General features: G+C 39.7%; 1 protein-coding gene across 4 annotated transcripts in view; it reads left to right on the top strand.

Moving 5' to 3' along the window:
• CREB5 (cAMP responsive element binding protein 5) overlaps positions 1-20,135 on the top strand; it is a 263,971-nt gene that overhangs the window by 66,557 nt on the left and 177,279 nt on the right. For all 4 annotated transcript variants that reach the window (XR_011322443.1, XM_069772575.1, XM_069772560.1 and 1 more), the window contains one exon: positions 19,401-19,573. Coding sequence is in view for 3 of the 4 variants with exons in the window: in XM_069772575.1 (XP_069628676.1) it covers positions 19,401-19,573 (173 nt within the window). In the remaining variant the exon portion in view is untranslated. The remainder of the gene's footprint in view (positions 1-19,400; positions 19,574-20,135) is intronic.

The following is a 20,135-nucleotide window of genomic DNA, read 5'->3' as shown; positions in this document are numbered from 1 at the left end:
CCTGGAAGAAAAGGTAAAAGCTGCCCCATCTGCAGATTGTCTGGGCTTCTGTCTGGCAGCTTATTTTTGCCCCAGTCCTACCTTTTCTTTTCCTCTCAAGGGAGAAGGAAAAACAAGGTACCTTGCCAGTCCCTCCTCCTTTGTGTTGGAAGAGTCCTCCCTGATGTTCTAACACTGTATGGGATAGAGGGAAGAGAAAGGAGGAAGACAGTAAAGTATGGGTTGATGAAGGGGAGAAAGGAATGAAAGGAAGAAAAGTACCTTTCATTTTTACCTATATAAAGGACTTATTCCTACCCCGGGTCAGACTTGGTGGGGAAAATGGAAAGGAAAATTCACACAGAAGAAGAGGAAAAGTGATATTACTCAGACATGAAGAAAGCTGAGGGAGGCTACCATGAGGCTCTACAAGTGAGAGAGAAAAACAAATGAAAGAACAAATGAACAGCACTCACATGAGGCGGGCATTAAAAAGGCAGTTCTTTGTTTTCTGAGAAGTGGGGTATTAAAATATTCCCATGATGTACTTAGCAGAATTGGGTGAGCAGAGATAGAGGAGTGTGAAATGTATAATTTCCTTTTCTCCCCACCGCCCCCCCAGCCCAAGGAAATTGAGTTAGTTTCTCTGCTTAATGTTGAATTGAGATGTCAAGGGATGCAGCTGTACAAAGGACCAGGAGACATGAAGATGCTCAGTTGATGCTGGGTATTAGAGTAGTTTTTCCCTGAAAAAAAGGAAGGGAGAGTCAGCCTGGACACTGTTGCTTGTGCTTTCAGTCATCTTTATAAAATATTCTTTCTCTCATTACACTCCTGTCTTATCTATGTGTATGTCCCTTGGGATGTATACATGCATGCAAGGCCTATTTCTCTAATGACAAAGTTACCATAGTTCTCTCCCATTCATGCTATTTTTTTGTTCCAATACAGTAAACTCATGCAAGTGTAAATGCCAACATATATATTTCAGGAAAACCAGGAAAGCTATTAAGTGTATTACACCTCTGCACATAAGTTCTTATTTTGTGGATTATTGTTTGGCTGGAATCTTTTTCAGGTACAGTTCTTTTATCCCAATTTCTTTTCTTTGCTTCATCCATCTCAGCCAGTTAAATGTGTATATAACTGATTTTCTGAAATGGGGCCAAAGTCCATGTACTTCAATAGCTCTTAAACATGTGGTTAACTTCAAGCATGTGTGTAGGGGTTTGCTGAATAGAGATAGTTTGCTGAATCAGGACTTCCCAACACTAAGATTTTAAATTGCAAACAATCCTCTGTTTTAATGTATTTTAACTACTGCCTCCTGTGGACTATAGGTAACTATTGTTACTCGAGTCCTGCAGGTGAAGTAAATTGTAGTTGGTTGAACAGTAATTTAAAGGTAAAAACAATTTTTCTGATACCCTGCTGTGACAACTATTTTTTTACTTCCTCCTAATAAATAACTTAATTATGTTACATGAAAGGGAATAATCATTGGAATTTCATGTTATGATTAAAAACTTACTTTCCTGGAGGAAAAAAAAAGATCTGCTACTTAAAAAAAAAAAAAAAAAAGGAATTTGTTATGGCTTTTTTTTTTTAAGATTTCTGCATTTTCTAACAAAATGGTGGTACTAAGGTGGTAGTATATGTATGCCATTATTGACAAATAAACATGAGGCACCTATCCAGTCTTCTGGATACATAAATTTGTGTGACTTCTTGAGAAAGTACTTTTAAAGAACAATAAAGGTGTATGTGTGTATCTATATATGTAAAAAAACTAAAAAAAAAACCCCACCCCAAAATAAACAAACAAAAAAACCCCAAAACCCCTCAAAAAAAAAAAAAAAGAAAAAAGAAAGAAAAGCCACAACAAAAATCCAGTTGCCTTTCTCATTCACTTGCATCCTTCCATGTGCAGGGATAAATGGGATAGGACTGCCTGCACTGTGTAGTTTTGGTTTTCTCCATCCTGGATCACAGGGTGAGGTGGAAAGTAGGTTCCACAGAGCATCTGTCAGAAGGTGGAGGGCAAGGGGAAAGAGGCAGTGAGGGAAATGTTCCTTTCAAAATACTTCTTAATATGCTATTAGTGATGAAGTACTCAAATTGCCTTCTTGATGACAATCGGGGAAGAAAAAAACCCATATTTTACTATTATAGTTGATACACTTAATACGGTGTTTTAAAACAAAGTACTCTTCCCCTGTTTTTATGTAAGGTGGTAAGACTTAAAAATATAATTGGGCTTTCCCCTTCTTTTCTTACTGCTTTTCAATCTTCGTTTCCTCACATTCCATCTTCAAACCAGCTAATCTGTATCCCCTTCTTCTTGAATAGCATTATCCTGACAACAGAGCAGTGAAAAAGAGCCGAGACTGCAGGACTTCTAACAATGCCGGAGGGCCCCAGGAACAGGAATGCCCTGAAAAAAATGTGCTCCCATCCAGCTGCCCTTCATATTGTTGTCTCCCTATCCAATTTACTAGAGAATTTCCCACTGGCTCTTGGCTCATTCCCAAATGAGAATGTAATCTTTTAAAGATTACACTGCATAATGGAGGGACAAGGAGCTCTTTATTAACTGGGATGGGGAGTCACTTGCTATTAGGCAAGGGAGAGGGATGGGCTGTAGTAGTGTTTTGTGAGCTCTGCTTTCTGCCTCTTCTTGTCTCATCAGCGATAGGACAGCAGGTTGGGAGTGGGAAATAACTGTAGCAAAAGAAATAATTGAATGTAGGTTATGATTATGGCAATTACTATTATAACGTGAGGGATTATACCATAACTATTATATTGCCAACAAGATTAAATTACTAACCTAATACCACAGCATGTTTTCCAAGAAAATAAAAAAATCCCTGCTTGTTCCAGAGTTGATGCATTCAAGGACTATTAATACAGTGTGAAAGAGCTGAGCAGCTAAGGAGCCTAACGTGCTGTCTGTACAGATATTGTCTGGATCAGATCCCTGTCACTTTGACTTCCATGAGATGTGCCAGCTAGACACCCTCACCCCTTTTGGGATGTAAAGCAATGTGGTATGCTGGTAATTTTAAATGCTCCTTCTCTCTCCTGTCAAGCAGATAAGCTTCTGCCAGTAGATAACCAGAAGTTATACCTGCAATGGCTAAATTTAAAAAACTTCAGAAAGGGACCAGATTTGCTCATGTAAACCCACTGAATTGATTGGAAAGCTTCAGCTTCAAAATACTTTCACACTGTGCTCTCCTTTTACTACATCTTTTGAAAATGTTGCGTAATATGGAGGATATATGTATGTAAAATGAGGTAATCTTAGGTCACTTCTACTTGATGGGAGTCTGCAGTGTGATTTTTGGTTTGGTTTGGTTTGTTTTTTTCTCCTGCATGCATAGCAAGGTCATAGATGAGACTTTGTCATACAGACAGTACAGATATAGCCTTGTATGGACTGTTCATAATAGGAGTGTAAGCTAAGTTAATTATGCAGGAAGAGCAGTTTCCTTTTGTTCATCAGCTGGAAAATGAGTAGAAAATTAAATTTTGGAGACTTCAGAAATATATCATGTGTTGATCGTTACCAGCAAATTAACTGGCTTCATAGAAGAGCCAATGTTTGGATTCTAAAGAGAAATGTAGGTGAACAATATAATTCTATGAATATTTTCATGAATTTTTAATATGTTATGTGCTGTGTGATATCTTAAGCAGTTGATTTCATTTTTGTTGTATGTACGTTTAAGTCTTCTCATGCTGTTATGCCTTATGAAAATACTTGTTATCACAGAATGCTATTTGATACATTCAGAAAGACTGGACATGTATTTGTAAATCAAGTTTTTCTTCCTCTTTTTCTTTTCTAAGAAAGAACTGGAGTTATGGATAACAAATTGAAGTCAAATGAGAATACTGTTGTTTTTGGCAGGATATGAAACCTGTGAATGACAGGCTGTACCTTATTTTATCCTTTTTTTCTTCCTTTTCCCTTTCCCTTTTTCCTTTCTCTTTCCTCTAGTGTACAGAAAAAGAAGCAGATTTGATTTCATCGTGCTCTTATGCTAAATCTTTGCAGATCTGACCAGTGCCACATAGGAACTCTTTGCCTCCATGACATGGACTCTTTGCTTTTTGACCTTGCTATTTGTTTGAGCTTGAGTCACCTTAGGCAAAAGGTGCTCTCAGTTATCTTCTGGGATTGAGACCACTGGGTGCCGTTAAGAAGTTGGTAGTGAAAGTTGGTTTCATAATATCCTTGTGGTGTCTAACCAGGCTAACAAGGTTATACTTCTATTTGCTAACTGCAAAGCATCTTTTTGTTAGGTGAGGGTATCCTTCCATTCCCTCCCTTGCCTTTTATCACTTTCAGATACAGTTCCTATGTTCCAAGCAAAAACATCCTGTATTAATCCCCTCCGAGGGCTTTTTAGGTTTGTCCCTGGTGCATTAGATCCTCAGTAGCAGGAACAGTTGCACAAGGAATCAACTTGTTTTCTCATGTCTCTTATGCCCAGGGCATCTTATTAAGTCTTTTGTTGCTGCTTGCTTTTAGAAAGAAGCTCAGTATGGGTTTATTGCACATCTGCCAGTAGGTTGCAAGTAGAAAGAAGCTCAGTATGGGTTTATTGCACATCTGCCAGTAGGTTGCAAGATGCTAGATCCTCATAGTGACATATGTGTCCACCAGGAAAATGTTACCTTTCACAGGCCGCGTGGAGGGAATCATAATCCACGGAAAGGGGCCGACCAGATGCCTGAGGGCCATACCTCAAGCTGTCACAGGAGTTTCACCAGTTCTTGCTGTTCATTGGCTTTCCTGACCTCTGTGCATCATGTGCTTAAGCACCTTCTTAAAAGTTAGACTGTGGCTCAGGGCATTAACTGCAGGCGGTAGCGCAACATGATCTGCTGGAAATTGTAAAGTCAGTGATACAGATTTGTGTGGACTTCTGTGTGTTCCCTCTCACTGTTAATAGGTAATAAAACACTAACATTTCAGTGTGATGGGGGTGGAGGTGGGTTTGGTGTGAGCCTGCGTTTAACTGCCATAAAGACACAGGTGTAAAATTTTTGAAGTTACATGAGAAGGACTGGAATACTAGTACCTAGAGATACTGGTATGTTCAGAAGGTCTTGCAGTAAAGTTTGGATGGTTTTCTTGATGATGTTGATGCTAGAGCATAAACTAGATTAAATGTAATTTTTTCTTTCTTTTCTACAAACATCCTAGTGGAATTATTTTTAGAGCCAATGGGAAATTTCTGTAAGAGCTTCTCAGAAGCAATGGTTTTGCTTTTTTTCTTTTTCCTGGTGACCTGTAACTTCCCTAACTATCTTTTTAACACTTGGAAAACTTTCTGCATTTTTATGTCAGTTTCTATGTCAGTTGATGTTGAAATCAGTTTCAAAACCACAGCCGGAACTTTTATTTACCAAAATATTTAGCTTTCAATTTAGCCTGGCCCTAGACCGAACACATCTGAGTTAAAATAGCCCAACAAGTTAGCTTCTTTTTATCTCCTCTGACGTCCGACTGGCCATGCAAGTACTCTCAGCTTGCCCTAAATATTATGGAGGTAGAGAGAGAAGCATGTAAAGGTCGTTACTGTGATTTACTTGATGGACAGTTTATTATAAACTGCTGCGATTCAATTGTTTTTGATACTCTGTTTGTCATATCTCAACTGAAAAATGTTAGGGAAGCTTCTGATATTTCCAGCAGTTAGAAGAGCCACATCTCAGGAAGTTTTTTTCATGATACAATATGGGCTGCAAACTGCTTGCATGAAACATGCTATTTGCTACATGTCTGTAGAAGACCAATGTTTTGATCCCATCTTTAAGTAATACTGTAGTGCACATAAGTCCTAAATTATGAGCCTTATTTTCACATTGAATCTTTTCAGCTGGGTGATTTTTTGTTGCTTTAAAACAATAGGTATTTTTGTAATACATAAGTATAACATAGAAAACGTATTGCAGTTCATTTCGATGATTTTGTTGCTTGATACAGTGACATGGCACTAGCGTCTAGCAAGCGAATACATTCCTGTGGTGTTTTCAAAAGCATATGAGAAACCATATGTTTTCATAGGAAACCAGCTGTTACCAAGCATATGCTTTCTTAGATAGAGTGACAGTTATTAAAAGGGCAAGGCAGGACCACGGCTTGTCTTTTAAGTTGAATAAAGCTGGCAATAACTGTTGCTTTGAATGTGCAGTGGCACTGCATGTAGATATTGCCATGTAGAGTTGTAACTGGAAGGAGGGAGAGAGATTAACGTCCATAGTCTGCAGCTTGGAAGAGACAATATAAATCTCTGTCCTGCTTTGAGCTGTGAATGCCTCTGTAGGAGTTATAGTAACAGACAAATTAGCATAATGTAATTGGCTGGCAAGGTCAGCCCCTCTCCAGGAGCATTAACAATGTTTACTGTAAGAAGAGACAGACCAAGTATTGTAGGGTAGTACGTTGTCTGTCCTTTTTGAAGGAAGAATAATCATTTTGGACTCCCTACATCACAGACTCTTTACCATATCTTATTAAAATTCAGACTATCATATTTCTGCCTTAAAGCAAATAATCTAAAAGAACAACAAAGAATATTCTCTACTATCACACAAATCTTTATTCATTTTTTTTGCTTTGAACCTTACTGAGTTTACATCTTTTTTTTTTTTTCTTTCTTTCTCTGTTGAATAGCTTTTCTCTGAATGCTAAACTTATATACGCATCCCTGCCAATACCTAATAAATCTTGTTGGGAGAATTAATATTTCTGGTCTTACTACATGGGACACAATTAGTAAATCCAGACAAACTTATCAGCTTTCTTGTTTGGATCTTTTGAAAGTGTGAAACTCTGGGCAAAATTCTGGGCCAGCTCTAGCAACCCAGACTCACAGGATTCAGCTTTGCAAACTCTTTCACAACTGTGTGTCAGAAATGTGAGATGGTGCCCCGTGTTTTGAAGGAGACCTTGCAGTGAGTCACAAACAGCCCTTGGCTTTTTAGCCCTTGATCTCAAATCTGACAATTTGTGCCAAGTATTTGAAATAAGTCCAAGCATTCAGTTATGAGATGTTTGGGAAATGGCTTTTGGAATATCACGCAGGAGTTGCATTACCTTTTCCTATATACTAATCACCAGGAATGCTGAAGGTTATGCTATTTAGCAGCTATGTTCAGCTTAAGTCTTTAAAATACTGTCTGTGGCCAGGAGTTGCCACTGTAATTCTCCTAGAGAACTGGCAGACAGGCTAAAACATGAACAGAATCACCTTCAGAGCACTATCTTACTGGAAAAGCTATTTCCTTGTGCTTAGACAGTGTGATCCAATGGATTTCCAAAGCACAGTCCTTTCCGTGGTCTTCTGATGATGAAGAAAAACCAGACAGCAATTCCTGGACTCCACAGCAGCTGTATTTTGAGCCTTGTGTAGTAATAACTTCCAACCTAACTGTAAGTTAGGTGGGTTTAAAATGAGCAGTGTTGTTATCGTGTTCAAGGGTAATACGCTGCTCTTTAATCTGATACTCTATTAGATAGCCACTTTTGAGAATGGGATTGTGGTGCTATTTGTGCCAGGCTGGCATTCCCAACCCTCTCTGTCCCTCAGCTTTCAGGTATCAAGTTGCTTTGGTTGTGAACATCTCACTGACATCCACTTCATAGGCAAACGTTGCTGTGTGGAGAAGGGCACTTAGTGAGAGTAACAGTTCTCCATATGCAGCTAGGTTGTTCCTCAAGGATACACTCATGCCCTGTTTTGTTCATGGCTCAGCTGAAGCTTCTGCTTTCCATTGTCTGAATTATGTTTTGCCTCCTTGTATGAAGTTGTCTGGCTGTCTGGATCACACCATTACAGGAGGACCAATTATTTATTACTTGGGAAAATGCATGTTGTGGTTCCTCAGGTGGAGTGAGGCCTCACCAAGGCATTTTAGAAGCGTGTGGTGCTCTAAAGGAAAAGTATGTAATTTCCCCAGGATGGCTCCACACCACATTTAATTAGCAGGACTGGAAGTGTGTGCATCTGGATGATTGTCTGGTAGCATTATCAAATATAGTGCAGCTTTTTTTTTTCGCTCTATTTACTCCAGTCAGAAAAGAAGCTGAGCTTTTACGATTGAGAATTCCCCCCCTCCACCACCACCGCCATATAACCTCAGTAAGATTTTTAGTCTGACTCTTCTAAAATGGCTTGTGATTTTTAGTGCCCAGATTTGGATGTACAGCCAAGAATGCTTTAACTGGATCCAATTTTCTGCAGATGATGAGCTCCCCTTCTCTGAAGAATAGATCCTGCAGTGCTATCTGGACTTGAGCATGCAGTCATTCTTTGCTTTTACTAATTTACATGTTCTTCTCTGCTCTCCTGTTTCTAGTCACCAAAGAACTGTTCTTTTGCCTTGCTATTCTTCTAACAGTATTCATCATATAACTCTTTTCTGTATTGATTAAAGTATCTTGGTTATGATCTCTTGTAATTTCTGTGAGGTTGAAATTCAAATGCATGCTACTCTAAAGTCCTGTGGAATTGTTCTCTTACCAAAAAAACCCCTTCTGCTCTGTCAGTGCTATATTATATTGCCTTCATAGGTATACTGTGTTGTCTCTGAAAGCTATTCACGTCTTGTTATTTCCAAGCACTCTGTAGTTGTTGAAGATACTGGTCTTGTTTTAGATGTAAGGCAGAAGAATGTGAAATAATTTGCTCAAAGTCATGCAGTAAATCTGTAGCAGAGTGAGGAAAAGGATGGCTATGCAGTTCCTGGTGTACCTGACCTGAAGAACACCTTTGGAGTCCAAGGAGTTATATTTCTGATCTCTTCTGCTGTCCCAGTCCTGGGAAGCTATATGTCCCAACTCCACACCAGCTTGCTTACTTGGTTTAGTTCCTGTTAAGAGTAGCTCTTCTTTCGGCAATCCCCAGCAAGCTGGGCTTTAAAACCAAAGTTGCGTGCCTTCATCAATGGATGGTCACCTCTTGTTTTTGCAGGAGGACCACTATTGGCTTCTCTTTCTTCTAAGCATGTTTGTTCTTCTAGTCTTGTTAGTGTTTTTTCCTGCCTATCTACCACTGCAGAAGGTAACTGCTGAAACCGAGGCAGCGATGGACAAGGCAGCATGTTTCTCCTTAACCAGACTGCAGAATGTCAGAAACATCTTAGAGGATTCGGAGAACACTTTCTTGTAGTACCTGTTTGTCTGTAGCCCTTGGTACAGACTGGAAGTGAACTTTTCTTAGCCAGAAGTGCATTTAACTTTTTTGCCTTCTGTATAGACAGTCTGATTGCCTTCCTAAACACTAATGTTTTAAACTCTTATGGCTAGAAAGATTATTAATTTTGTCTGAATGCTTCCACTGATGAACCTAATTATCTAAGTTCTTTCAGTCCAAGAACTAGACAAAACTAGCTCTCCTCTCCCAAAACATCAACCTAAAATTGACTGGAACAGTTGCGAATGCTGCAAAACTGCATGCTTGCCTTTGCGACTTCCCAGGAGGTCTGGTGAATTAACTTGATCCCAGCTTGATGCTTTGGTTCCTTGTATGACTTTCACTGATCAAAACTATCTTCCTACCAGTTCACTTGTCAACCCACTCCACTGGTTAGACCTATGATCCCTTGTATGTAGCAAATGGTCTGTCTGGGTTCTTTTTGAGACCAGCGTTGGCCTTGACTCCTGGACCTTCCCCAGCATTTTGTTTTAGTCCCCATGTAGTACTATACAGCCTGGCCCAACATAGCTGCTGCAGTGGGTTGGGGTTAAAAGAATATTTAAGACATGCATTTTATTACCAGGGTAGCAGCATTTCCACTTGACTTCTTAGCAGAAAAGTTAAGCCTGCTGGTTTTCTGCTTGAAACTGCCTGAATGGAAAATCACTGGCTGTTTTGTTGCTACCATCCTCGCTCTCCTTTACCAACTGCTCTGTCTAAAAAATGTTCTGGTCATTGAATGCAGTCAAGCGGCCATTGCTGTAACTCATGCATGATGCCAATAACTTATGCCAGTGAAATCAATGATGAGAATTTCAAAGAAGCTTTAAATAAAATATAACAAATTTAAATGCCAAAGTGCTGTCTCTGTGAATTTTCTATTAACAAATTATAAATGGTTTGCATAATGTTGAAAAGGCTAGTGCCTTCAGTTAGCGGTATCAAAGGCTTGTTTAAAGCAATTCCTGGAGGATTGCCGCTGCCCCCCCCCCCCCCAGCTTTCTGTTTCACGATGGATAAAAACAAAACTCCTTACAATAAAGAAAGGAAAGCCAGGTTCAACTACCCTCTGACTGGCCTCCAGATCTGGCAGCTGCTTTTGGATGTCTAATTGCTTGTCCTGCAAAAGTTGACATGCACCTACTTTGGGAAGGTTCTTTGAGGACCCACTTTGTACGTGCATTCTCTCTGATTTACAGAAATTAAATGATAGTGCTGGAAAAAAATCAGAGTAGAGATTATAATACTGTTTTTTGATATTTTTTTTTTTAAATTTATTTAAAGCTTCCTGGTTTTCTGAATTCACATATAAGTATTAGATGCAGAGAAACAGCGCAAAATAGTGGATAAGACATCGGACTTGGAAAAAAGACCCGTTCCATTGAGTCCTGATTTTTGGCTACATAAATCACTTACTTTCTCTCTTTCTTCCTTCCTCTTTCCTTGCTTTGTCTCTGGACTCTAAGGCTTGTGGGCAAGTGTAGTCTGTCAATGTGTCTATACAGATTTTAGCACAATAAGGCCTTGATTTCAACTGAGGCCTCTAGGAATTACACCTAGTAAGTATACTGGCAAATCTCTTTTCTTCCTTTTCAAGTTTCCTACTAGCGCTTCTCCATTTGAAATTCATGGCAAGCTCCCTTGTTTACAGCAATCTAATGGGACCATAATTGGGTCCCCAAGATAACATTACAGATATAAGCCAGTTTTCCTTAGACAAAGTTCTATGGAGAATGTATTTTCTTATAAACACACTTTTTATAAAAGGGTTTGTTGTTTTGTGTTTATTGGTGTTCCATCTGCTCTAGAGAATACATTTGAGAAAAACTAGCTCCAGCATGGCATATAATGTTTCATTAGCAGGCATAACCTTGTTTATTTGCTTTTTAAAATTGTATTTAGAAAAGGAAATCAGTTTGCACCATTGACATGCTGCCAGGTTCCTGTTTATAAATGTCACAATATGCAACTTGGAAGAAACGAAATAGTCAGTTTATGGCTTTTGCATAAAGTATGACAGAACTGGGTAGAGCCAGGCAGCCAGTTGTGCTCCCCTTACTTTGCAGCCTCCCAGTTAGCAGGACGTAGTGTGGTGTTAGCAGTGCAAAACACCCTGAGTGACCCGAACTGGGCTATGCACACTTGGTGTTACTGACGTTTATTTGAACAGAAGCAGCTCTTTGTGCTATATTGCTTAAATGGCTATCTTGGACAAGTAATTGTGTATGAAACAAGCAACCCTGAGAAAAATGGGAGATATCTGTAGGAAACTTCAAGACATAAGCATGCGATCTGATGTCATCTTTTCCCATAGAGAAGCTATTTCCTTTCAAACTCTGGTGAGACCAGTCTTTCAAAATTTCCTTCTCCTTTAAAATATGTTCATTGCATTTTCTTTATATCACTTTTTTCCTTTCCCCTAGTAAATGGTTTATCGTGGGTACATCTGGTACGCACCATATATTACTTATGATGTATGTAAAGAAGGCTTCATATGTCAAAAGCGTAGTCTGGACAGACATGCTGAAAAGGGCATGAGGAGGGTAGTGGGGGAAGAGGGGAGGGAATCGTGGAAGACAAGGGTCATCTTTCAGTATTCATTACTACTGGTAATTAGAGGGCACCACTGAATGTCTGTAATTAGATCATGTCACAAAAATTGATAAAAGACCAAAAATTCTAAATCTCCTGCATTTTGTTCGTAGTATCAGAGGAGTCAGAGCATTTGCTTAAACCAGCAGCCAAAGCGGAGGACAGGCAGGGAGGCTTAACTTGCCCCTGGAAGACGTTCATGTGTATTTTCCCCAGAAGATGTGAGGAAGAGACCAGAGGAGGTGACTGTGCACTCCGGGTACCCAAGGGGCAGAGGCCAAGTGGAGGCACGTCAAAGGTTGGCCCGCAGCACGAGCTCTGTTGCGGAGATTTTGTGCAGGGCTGTCACCCTTCAAGCAGAGGCCTTAAGGGGATTAGTAGTGCTTAAATGGGCCCTTCGGACTTCGAGTTATGGTGGTGACTGCTGCAACCTCAAGATGGCTTATAGGTGGCTTAGCACTTCATATGTCTGTCCTGTATCTTGTACCATGCTTCTGAGCAGCACCACGTAGTTTGCTGGAGATTAGCAGACTTGAGGTTTTATTTGCATCACTCAGTGTATCTCAGAAAGTCTTTCTGATAACACAGTAACAGCTATTGAAAGAAAACAGGATAAAAGCATTATTTATGAGGGGCTTTTTTGTTTGCGCCTTTTCAGGAGCAGCCAGCATGTCTACATTTAAGAATAATTCATCCTAGCTTAAAACAAAAAGGAAGTTTCCCTGCGTGTTCCAGCATAGATATTTAGGATAAAATTTTGCAAAGCTTCTGCCAGTACACAAGTCTGATCTAGTAATTAACAATAATTGTTCACTAAGGCTCCAGAAGACTGAAGACATTTTGAAAAAAGGACTTGGGCTACTGAAGTCCGTAGATACCTTTAGAAATGTTATCTTTTTTGTCAAGAAATTCTAGTCACGGTGCTCTGAAGCAGTATTTGGGCGGGGGTTAAACTCTGGTCTGTGAACTGCTGGTGGTCGCAAAGCTGTGGTAAGTCATCTGTGGCTGGTCTGTGGAACCATCTTGCCTTAATTACACAATTTATGATAAGAGCACAGAGTGCTCTGTGAGAAATTCAGGGGGTTGACAGAGGTCTGTGATCCAAAAAAATTGGAAACCAGTGGCCAAGACTGATAAGTACGGATTCAAAGCTTTATGATTTCAGTGAGAGCAATGTTTCCCTTCTTCCCCCATCTGCCTATCATTACTTCTCATTTTTGAGTATGGAGTTTAATTTTTCTTTACATTTTTACCCCTAAGGAGATCAGGTTGATAACATTTGACTGAGCAGTGGTGCCCGGGGTTCAAGAAGTCAGATATGCTCGTACCGCTCCTGGCCTTTGAGTCTGCAGCATTGTGTGGATAGCGAGCTGTGTCCCCTTCAGGGGTAGACGTTAGATGGGGCTTGGGGGCAGGGAAGAGTCCTTCTGCATTCTGGGATATATCATGCCTGCTGGTTCTTTTAATGTGCTGTTTTTATCAGGTAGCTGTTAAGTGAGCATTTGCCTTTCTTTGAAATGTTTTGAGGAATAGATCCTTTGGCATCAGCTCTGTATTTTTATGTGCTAGCCTTGTTCAGTGACTTCATACCTCTCATTAAGTAAGGGAGTTAAATGGATTTTAGCAGTCTGCAATAAGATCTTTGTAGTGCTTTGTCCCTATGCTTAATGTTACTACACAGCATTTTCCAGCAGTTCCTTTCTATGACCTCTTTTCTGCTTTAGTGCTTTTTCTTGTTCAAGCTATACAGATGTTACAGTTCAAAAAAAAGAAAAAGTATTGCATTTCAGTCTCCACCAAGTTTACACTCCCAAGTTTACTCTCTCCCATCACTTGCATAATGGAACTTTTTCCTTTTTTCTTTTCTTTAAATTTAAATCTTCGTAATAGACTTTCTTTTTCCTGTAATCCTTCAACTGCATTAGTAATTTGATTCATTTTTTATCTCCGTTTTCTTCTCTAGTTCCTCTGCTATATTTGCTGGCCTTGGGTGGACAGCAAGCTTAGTTCTGTGCTTATGGCAGTTTAGATGTTGCATGCTAGTGAGACATGAAACAGTTGTGATAGGCTGGTGTGAGGGTGTTTTCCTTACACATTGATCTGAATAATGAGAAAATAAATGAGTTGGTGCTGTTTCTGTGGAGATTTGATAACTTTTGTTTTGAGATGATCTTCTTCTGTTGGGGGAGAATTCATAGAGAGTCAGTAATTTTGATGGAGATTGTATACGATTAAAATAATTCTGAAGCCTGCCATTATTTGCCACATTTAGTCTAATTTTCTTTACGACACTGTCTTCCAAGTGTTTAAGCCAGCAGGTTCTTTGGTTGTGTAAGCAGCATGTGCAACGGGTGAGTGTGTCCCTGGTGGCTTCCACTCGTGTGTATTATATATATTGTGAGGTTATGATCTCTGTAATCAGACAAGATGCTACTGTACGCTTCTTAAAAGTACACATGTAGCTGCCATTTAAATGTGTATCTTGGTTACCCTGAATGCTGTGTGTCTGTAGAGCCTTCTAGAAGACTTTAGGTTAGAAATACATGTTTTCTTTCCCCATAAACTGTAAAATGCCTGAAAGTGGGACAGCTTAGAATATTTATCCTTGTTAAAATACATTAATAGAGAGGCCAGGCTATATAAAGTCTAAAATATTGCTGTGTATTTGATTCCTATCTTTATTTATTTTTTTTTTAATTTATGCCTTTTCTCTTGAATTATTTGAAAAATATTTAAAGTTGCTGTTTGGGAAAATACAGCTAAATGATTTTTTGCAGAAAACAAAAAAAATGAAAAAAAGTGCTTTTGTCTTTGTTTGGATGACTTGGATTTTTCTCTCATTTTTTCATGGCAAATACCTTCTGACTTTAGAATTTATGTAATAGTCTATGAAATATATTTATGTACACTTGGTTATAGGTGACAGCTCTATTGATCTAAAAGCTCACTCAGAACAATCCTGAACGTGTCTTCTGTTTGTGTAAAACTGGTATTTGCAATTTTCATTAAACCTCACAGTTAAAAAAAAAATAGTAGGAAAATATAAGCTGGCTTTGGTTTGGAAACTAGCTCTTATAGTTTAAAACCACAAACAAACTCTGTTTGAAACTCAGAATATTACAATGGATCATAAAGGATGAATCCATCTTCTTCATCCTTTGCCTTCAGTAGACGGAGACGTGTGATACAGGTGGTGCTGTGTGACATGGACGGGTGTTTCTCTGGAAGAACCGGGGTTTAGTGGAAATGGTGACTGCCGGGAGTCATGGGGTGTATTTCGCCTGTGTCTGCAGAGCCATCATTTCTCTGCTGTGCTTGCCAACAGGGTGTGTGTTCTTGTGGAGTGATGTGTAATCCTCTCCAGCAGAACATGGAAGCATGACTTCAAGAAGTTTTTTGAGCCTTTAGAAAAAAGAAGTGTGTTGCCTATCCAAAGTTAAATGGTTGCATGTGGGAGAAAAATGCTCAAATGTTTTCTTGAAAGTCTGAAGCTAAAATGGGGAATACAGTGTAACTGGGGAGAAGTCAAGCTGATGATAATCTATTCCCTTTCCTCTTGCAGCTGGAAAGGTTGAGAATGAGCATGTTGATTTAAAAGCAGTTTGTGGATATGGCTGCTTGGTTTTTGTTTTATTTATTTGAATGTTGAATACTGCCAGAGAGTACAGTATGAGCACACGGGCAAGGGGACAATTTCTAGAAAAGCTATAGTGTTATAATCCTAGTTTCTGCTTCAGTGGGAGTGACTGGGAACTTTGGTGAGGATGAAACTTAGTCCTAGAGGAGATAAATTCCTCTTAATTTACTGGATCTGAATTAAGATCCATTAAGTGAATCTTAAGGGCAGGGGATGTCTTTCATGTCTCTACAGCTCCTGGCATGTGGGTGGCCTGTTCCGTGCATAAACATTTAGGTTCAGTTTATTAAAATGGATAATAATAATAAGCTCATATGCCCTCCTCTAATGCTGAAGGACAGTTGTGAAGATCTCTGAGAAAACTGAGTGTGTGTCGTACTCTCTGAGTACCGATGGGTCTTGGGAGTGTTAAAAGCAGAAGGAGAGCTCTGTCTGCTTCATTGCTCCTGTCGACTTCTCTGAGTTGGAGTGCTAGGAGCTACCCACCTAGTATTAATTAATCTTAACCACTGGCTTAAGAGCTGGAGGAGAATGAAAAGAGGAGTCCAAGTGAGATGTTCTTCATGGATCCTTGGTGGAAGAGCATGCAGAACTCCTTAAATAACAATTCAACTATAAAGTGGAGGTCTCTGTTTCAGCCAACATCGCTGAATTTGTCCTGTTTCTATAAGGGCCCAAAGTCAAGTCTGCAAGCAGCTCATTAATATCCTGTCCAGATCAGTTCAGAATCAGGTGCAAAGCTCAACACAGCAAGGCCATTTTGGGAGTTCTGAAGGCTGTCTGCATCACACATGCAACGAGCCTGGTCTTGCTGTGCTGGTGATACAGAGTCATTCTGAATGTCATGATGCATATGACTAGATCAGATAGGCTTGGTGTCAGACCTCTTGTGCATTACCTTCGTGCCATCTTTCAAAGCATAAGCATTGTCATTTAAGTATGAACTTACTTGAACTTCTCTGTAAATTCACAAGCATCTTACCAATGCAAATGATTCTGAGATTGCCAAATCCTTTTCTTATGAATGTGAGAGTCATGCTGAGTTTGACGTTTTGTTAGGAAATCTTAGGCTTTCTCTTGGCAGCGTAGTATAAAGGTATAGTTCCTGCCCAAGAACAGTGCTTGCATTACTGAGAAGAATGGACATCTGGATGCATTGACAGGTTTTCATTCTGTTTTTGCTTTCCATGCATCACATACTCAGCCTACTTTCTGAAAAGACACAGTTTACTGGAAATTGTTAAAACTTTGAAACGGCATTACAAGTTTATGCATGTAAGCTAACAATTACAGCATCTTATGTGCAAACAAAATTTTTCATACCCATCACAATTCACACCATTAGTATCTTAGAGAGGTCTGGAATTATAGGAGAAAAGGGAAAGAGAAGGAGAAGAAAATGGAAATACTGAATCGAGGAACACAGGAATCTGATATTAAATCTTTAAATTCTGCTCTGCCATGGTACAACAAAATCCAGTCAAAATCTGGGCAAGTGCTGGAGTACCACTTGTCTAAAGCTCATGGCAGATTTACCTCCTGTCCCTTCCCAGGCCTTGTGGACTCATGGCACCAGCCACGTTTCCTTTAAAGATCCTCCCACGTAGCAGATCGGTGTTCTGTAGCTCTTGGAAATCTGTGGTCTGGAGTCTGTAATCTAGAGACAGGCTTTCTGAATCCTGGACGGTTTCATGCCAATGCACTGGCTTCTTGCAGACAGCTCTCTTTGGAAGCAAGGCAGGCGTGTGCAGGCAGAAGATCAGTGCTGGCAATGGCAAGGGGCAGTTGTGCAGCACTGCGGGGTAAACTCATCGTGGGTGACTGATGCTTTTCTTCTTTGTTGCTCCCCTATGGACCCAGAGGTACAAGTACTCTATACCTGTCTTGCAATTTAATATTTGCTCTAATAAACATACTACTGAAAGCAAACAGGCAATACAGAAATATTTGGAAGGATTCAGAAACTGTGGAGGCAGTGTAAAGGAGAAATTAAATGAGGGTGAACTTTGAAACAAGTAAATATCACATATTGATAGGTTTTAATTGAAACACACTTAATACAAAGGAGAAGCTTTAGGAAGTGATAGCACTAGAAGATTTACTTGCAGATGGATAGATATTAGACCTGGTTTTCCAAAATCTTGTAATGATCAAAAAAGTCAGAGCAGTTTTGAATCCTCAACTAGATTTGGCTGTATATATATTCTGTGGGGTTTTTTGTTTGGTTGTTTTTTTTTTAAACAGAACAGGTTTTTCATTAGAAAACACTAATCTACTGAAGAAGCGATGTTCTAATAGGAATGTGATAGATGAGGGAGAACTTCTTTTGGAAAAGATTCCATATATCTAAGGTTATTCTCTCTTATTGCCTGATGGTTACGACATACCACTGGGCTATGAAAAATTACAGTTAAAGTCCTTGGTCTGGCTTCCTCTTGCAATCCATGCTCCTAAGTGAATACTGGAGCTGCTGAACCTGATTTGTACTGTGTAAATTATTTACTGGAAGAGGAACTCAGAACTGGGTCTTCTTCATACTGGGTGAGTGGTCTAACCATGTGGCTGTAGGCAGCACCTCTGCCTTTTTATATGTTTATGAAGACTGGAACAACTCCTGTAAAAGAAACCGAGAGGTCCCTGTGTCCACACTAGCCTGGGAAATCACCTGAAATATATAAGAATTGGGAGATAGGGGGATGACAGCTAAGGCCTTCAAAGTGGGTCCTCTAATTATTGGCTCCTTTTCCATGAGGAATGTCATCTAAAGCATTTATTCTTGTTTTGGTTTAAAATGCAATCTTTCTTTTAGGTCTGGGATTCAATATGTTGTGGAGGACAGGAGAGACAGACATTTGATCAGAGCTCTGAATTTCCCTTCTTACCAGCTTCATTTATCATTATTTTGTGGGGTTTATGTGTTTGCTAGGCAAATTGGCTCATAAATTGGAATTCTGAATGAAATTTAGTTTTCAATTCTGAGTATTGCAGTCAGGAAGATGCTTTGCATGAGTCTTGGTGGCAGAGTGTGCGTGTAAAGGTGTTCTTTTCCCTTTTCCTCAGCCTAGCATGAGGTGACAATGGAAAGTTTCTTTTCCTCACTGCTAACAACCCACACGTTGATGCCTGATAGGAAAAATAATGCTTTTAAGGTTACCATATTTTTCATATGTATACACTGTGGGTTATCTCTGGCTTGAGAGTTTTGTTTGTTTTTAAATGCGGGCCAAGTCAAACCCTGCGGTTTAGCAGCAGGGTATATTGTGTGTGCATGCATAACAGGAGAGAAGTTTTATTCCATGGTTCCTTCCTTAGTAGTATCCTGGTCTCTCGTGGCTTGTTCTCTCTGTGCATATGAGTTATCTGTGAACTTTTTTTTTTAAGAGAACTTTTTAAGGGCTCCAAGTTACCTGAAGCAAAGGTTATATATGTGCAAATACGGTGCTTTATTTTAGGCCTCTGGGATACTATTGCTCTACAAAATATATGGAGGCTAATAGAAATGGCTGTTTTGTGATGTACCATGTACTGTTTGTTACTTTGGAACTATAAAACTTGATTTGCTTGTCAGTCTAAGCAGACCTAGTACACAGTAAACAACCCATGTAGTAAATCAAGGTGCCCTGCACTCACCACAAAAGTCATTTTCAAACAAAATATATTGTATTCTGTTAGGAGAATATGTGCTAAATATCTCCATTATAAATCATGAGTCAGAATCACAGAAGAGTGATTAGTCAACTTGCAGGTATTTTTCCATTTATGTTGCTCTGTATAAGTAAACACTTATTTTTCATTTCTTTATTGTTGTTGGTTACGACAAGATCTATTGACTTGGGATTTACCAGGAGTCAGTAACTTTTCATATTGCCGATACTTTCAGATTTCTAGTTGTATTCCTATAGAACAGAAAACCAAGATAAGACATTTATTTCTTTTCCATTTTCCTCCGCCATCTCCCATTTCCCTTCTTTTCACAGAATATCTCCATGCATAACACAGTTGGAGGAGCAATGGCAGGACCTGGATCTCACCAGCTGACAAATACAAGGATGCCAAACCATGACACCAGCGTTGTGATTCAACAAGCCATGCCATCTCCACAGTCCAGTTCGGTCATTACACAAGCACCTTCCACAAATCGACAGATTGGGTGAGTCCATTTCCGTTTTCTCGTTTCTCCAGTTCTCTGGCTCCAGCAGCTGCATGGAGGACCCAATGTTGCCTTCGTGGTTCTTAAAGTTCAGCTGCATGCAGGACCAGATGTTGTCTTCATGGTTCTTGAGGTTACGGGGTTTGCACTTGGTCCTGCCAGCATGCGGCAAGGACCCCTGCAACGTGTGTTGCCCACTGTGGGGGAATGGCAAGGTTACTGCATCTACTCCAGACCTGGCACTTTGGTTGAAAGGGGCAGACTGCTGTACTTGCAGGGAAGTCCTGCTTTCTCCACTCATTTTTTTGTTTTTATCTGCTTACATTACATGAAGAAGACCCATTTTATCTGCTTACATGTTGTTTCTTTAACTGCTCTGGGAAGAAAGAGTATTTCTGAAACTGATCCTTTTGCTTCCTTCAATGGGAATTCTGGGTGCTCAGTGGGATTGGGCTGTTTCCTACATACTCTGTTTAACTGAGGATGCTAGAAGACAAAATAAAAAGACCAATGAGATAAATGGAGTTTGGCACAGAGACCTCTGAACAGTTGCTCAATTTGT

Source organism: Haliaeetus albicilla, chromosome 2 (assembly GCF_947461875.1).
Source record: "Haliaeetus albicilla chromosome 2, bHalAlb1.1, whole genome shotgun sequence".
Lineage (NCBI taxonomy): Eukaryota > Metazoa > Chordata > Aves > Accipitriformes > Accipitridae > Haliaeetus > Haliaeetus albicilla.
Note: the sequence above shows the minus strand (reverse complement) of the source record. Positions and strands in the feature narration are given on the sequence as shown.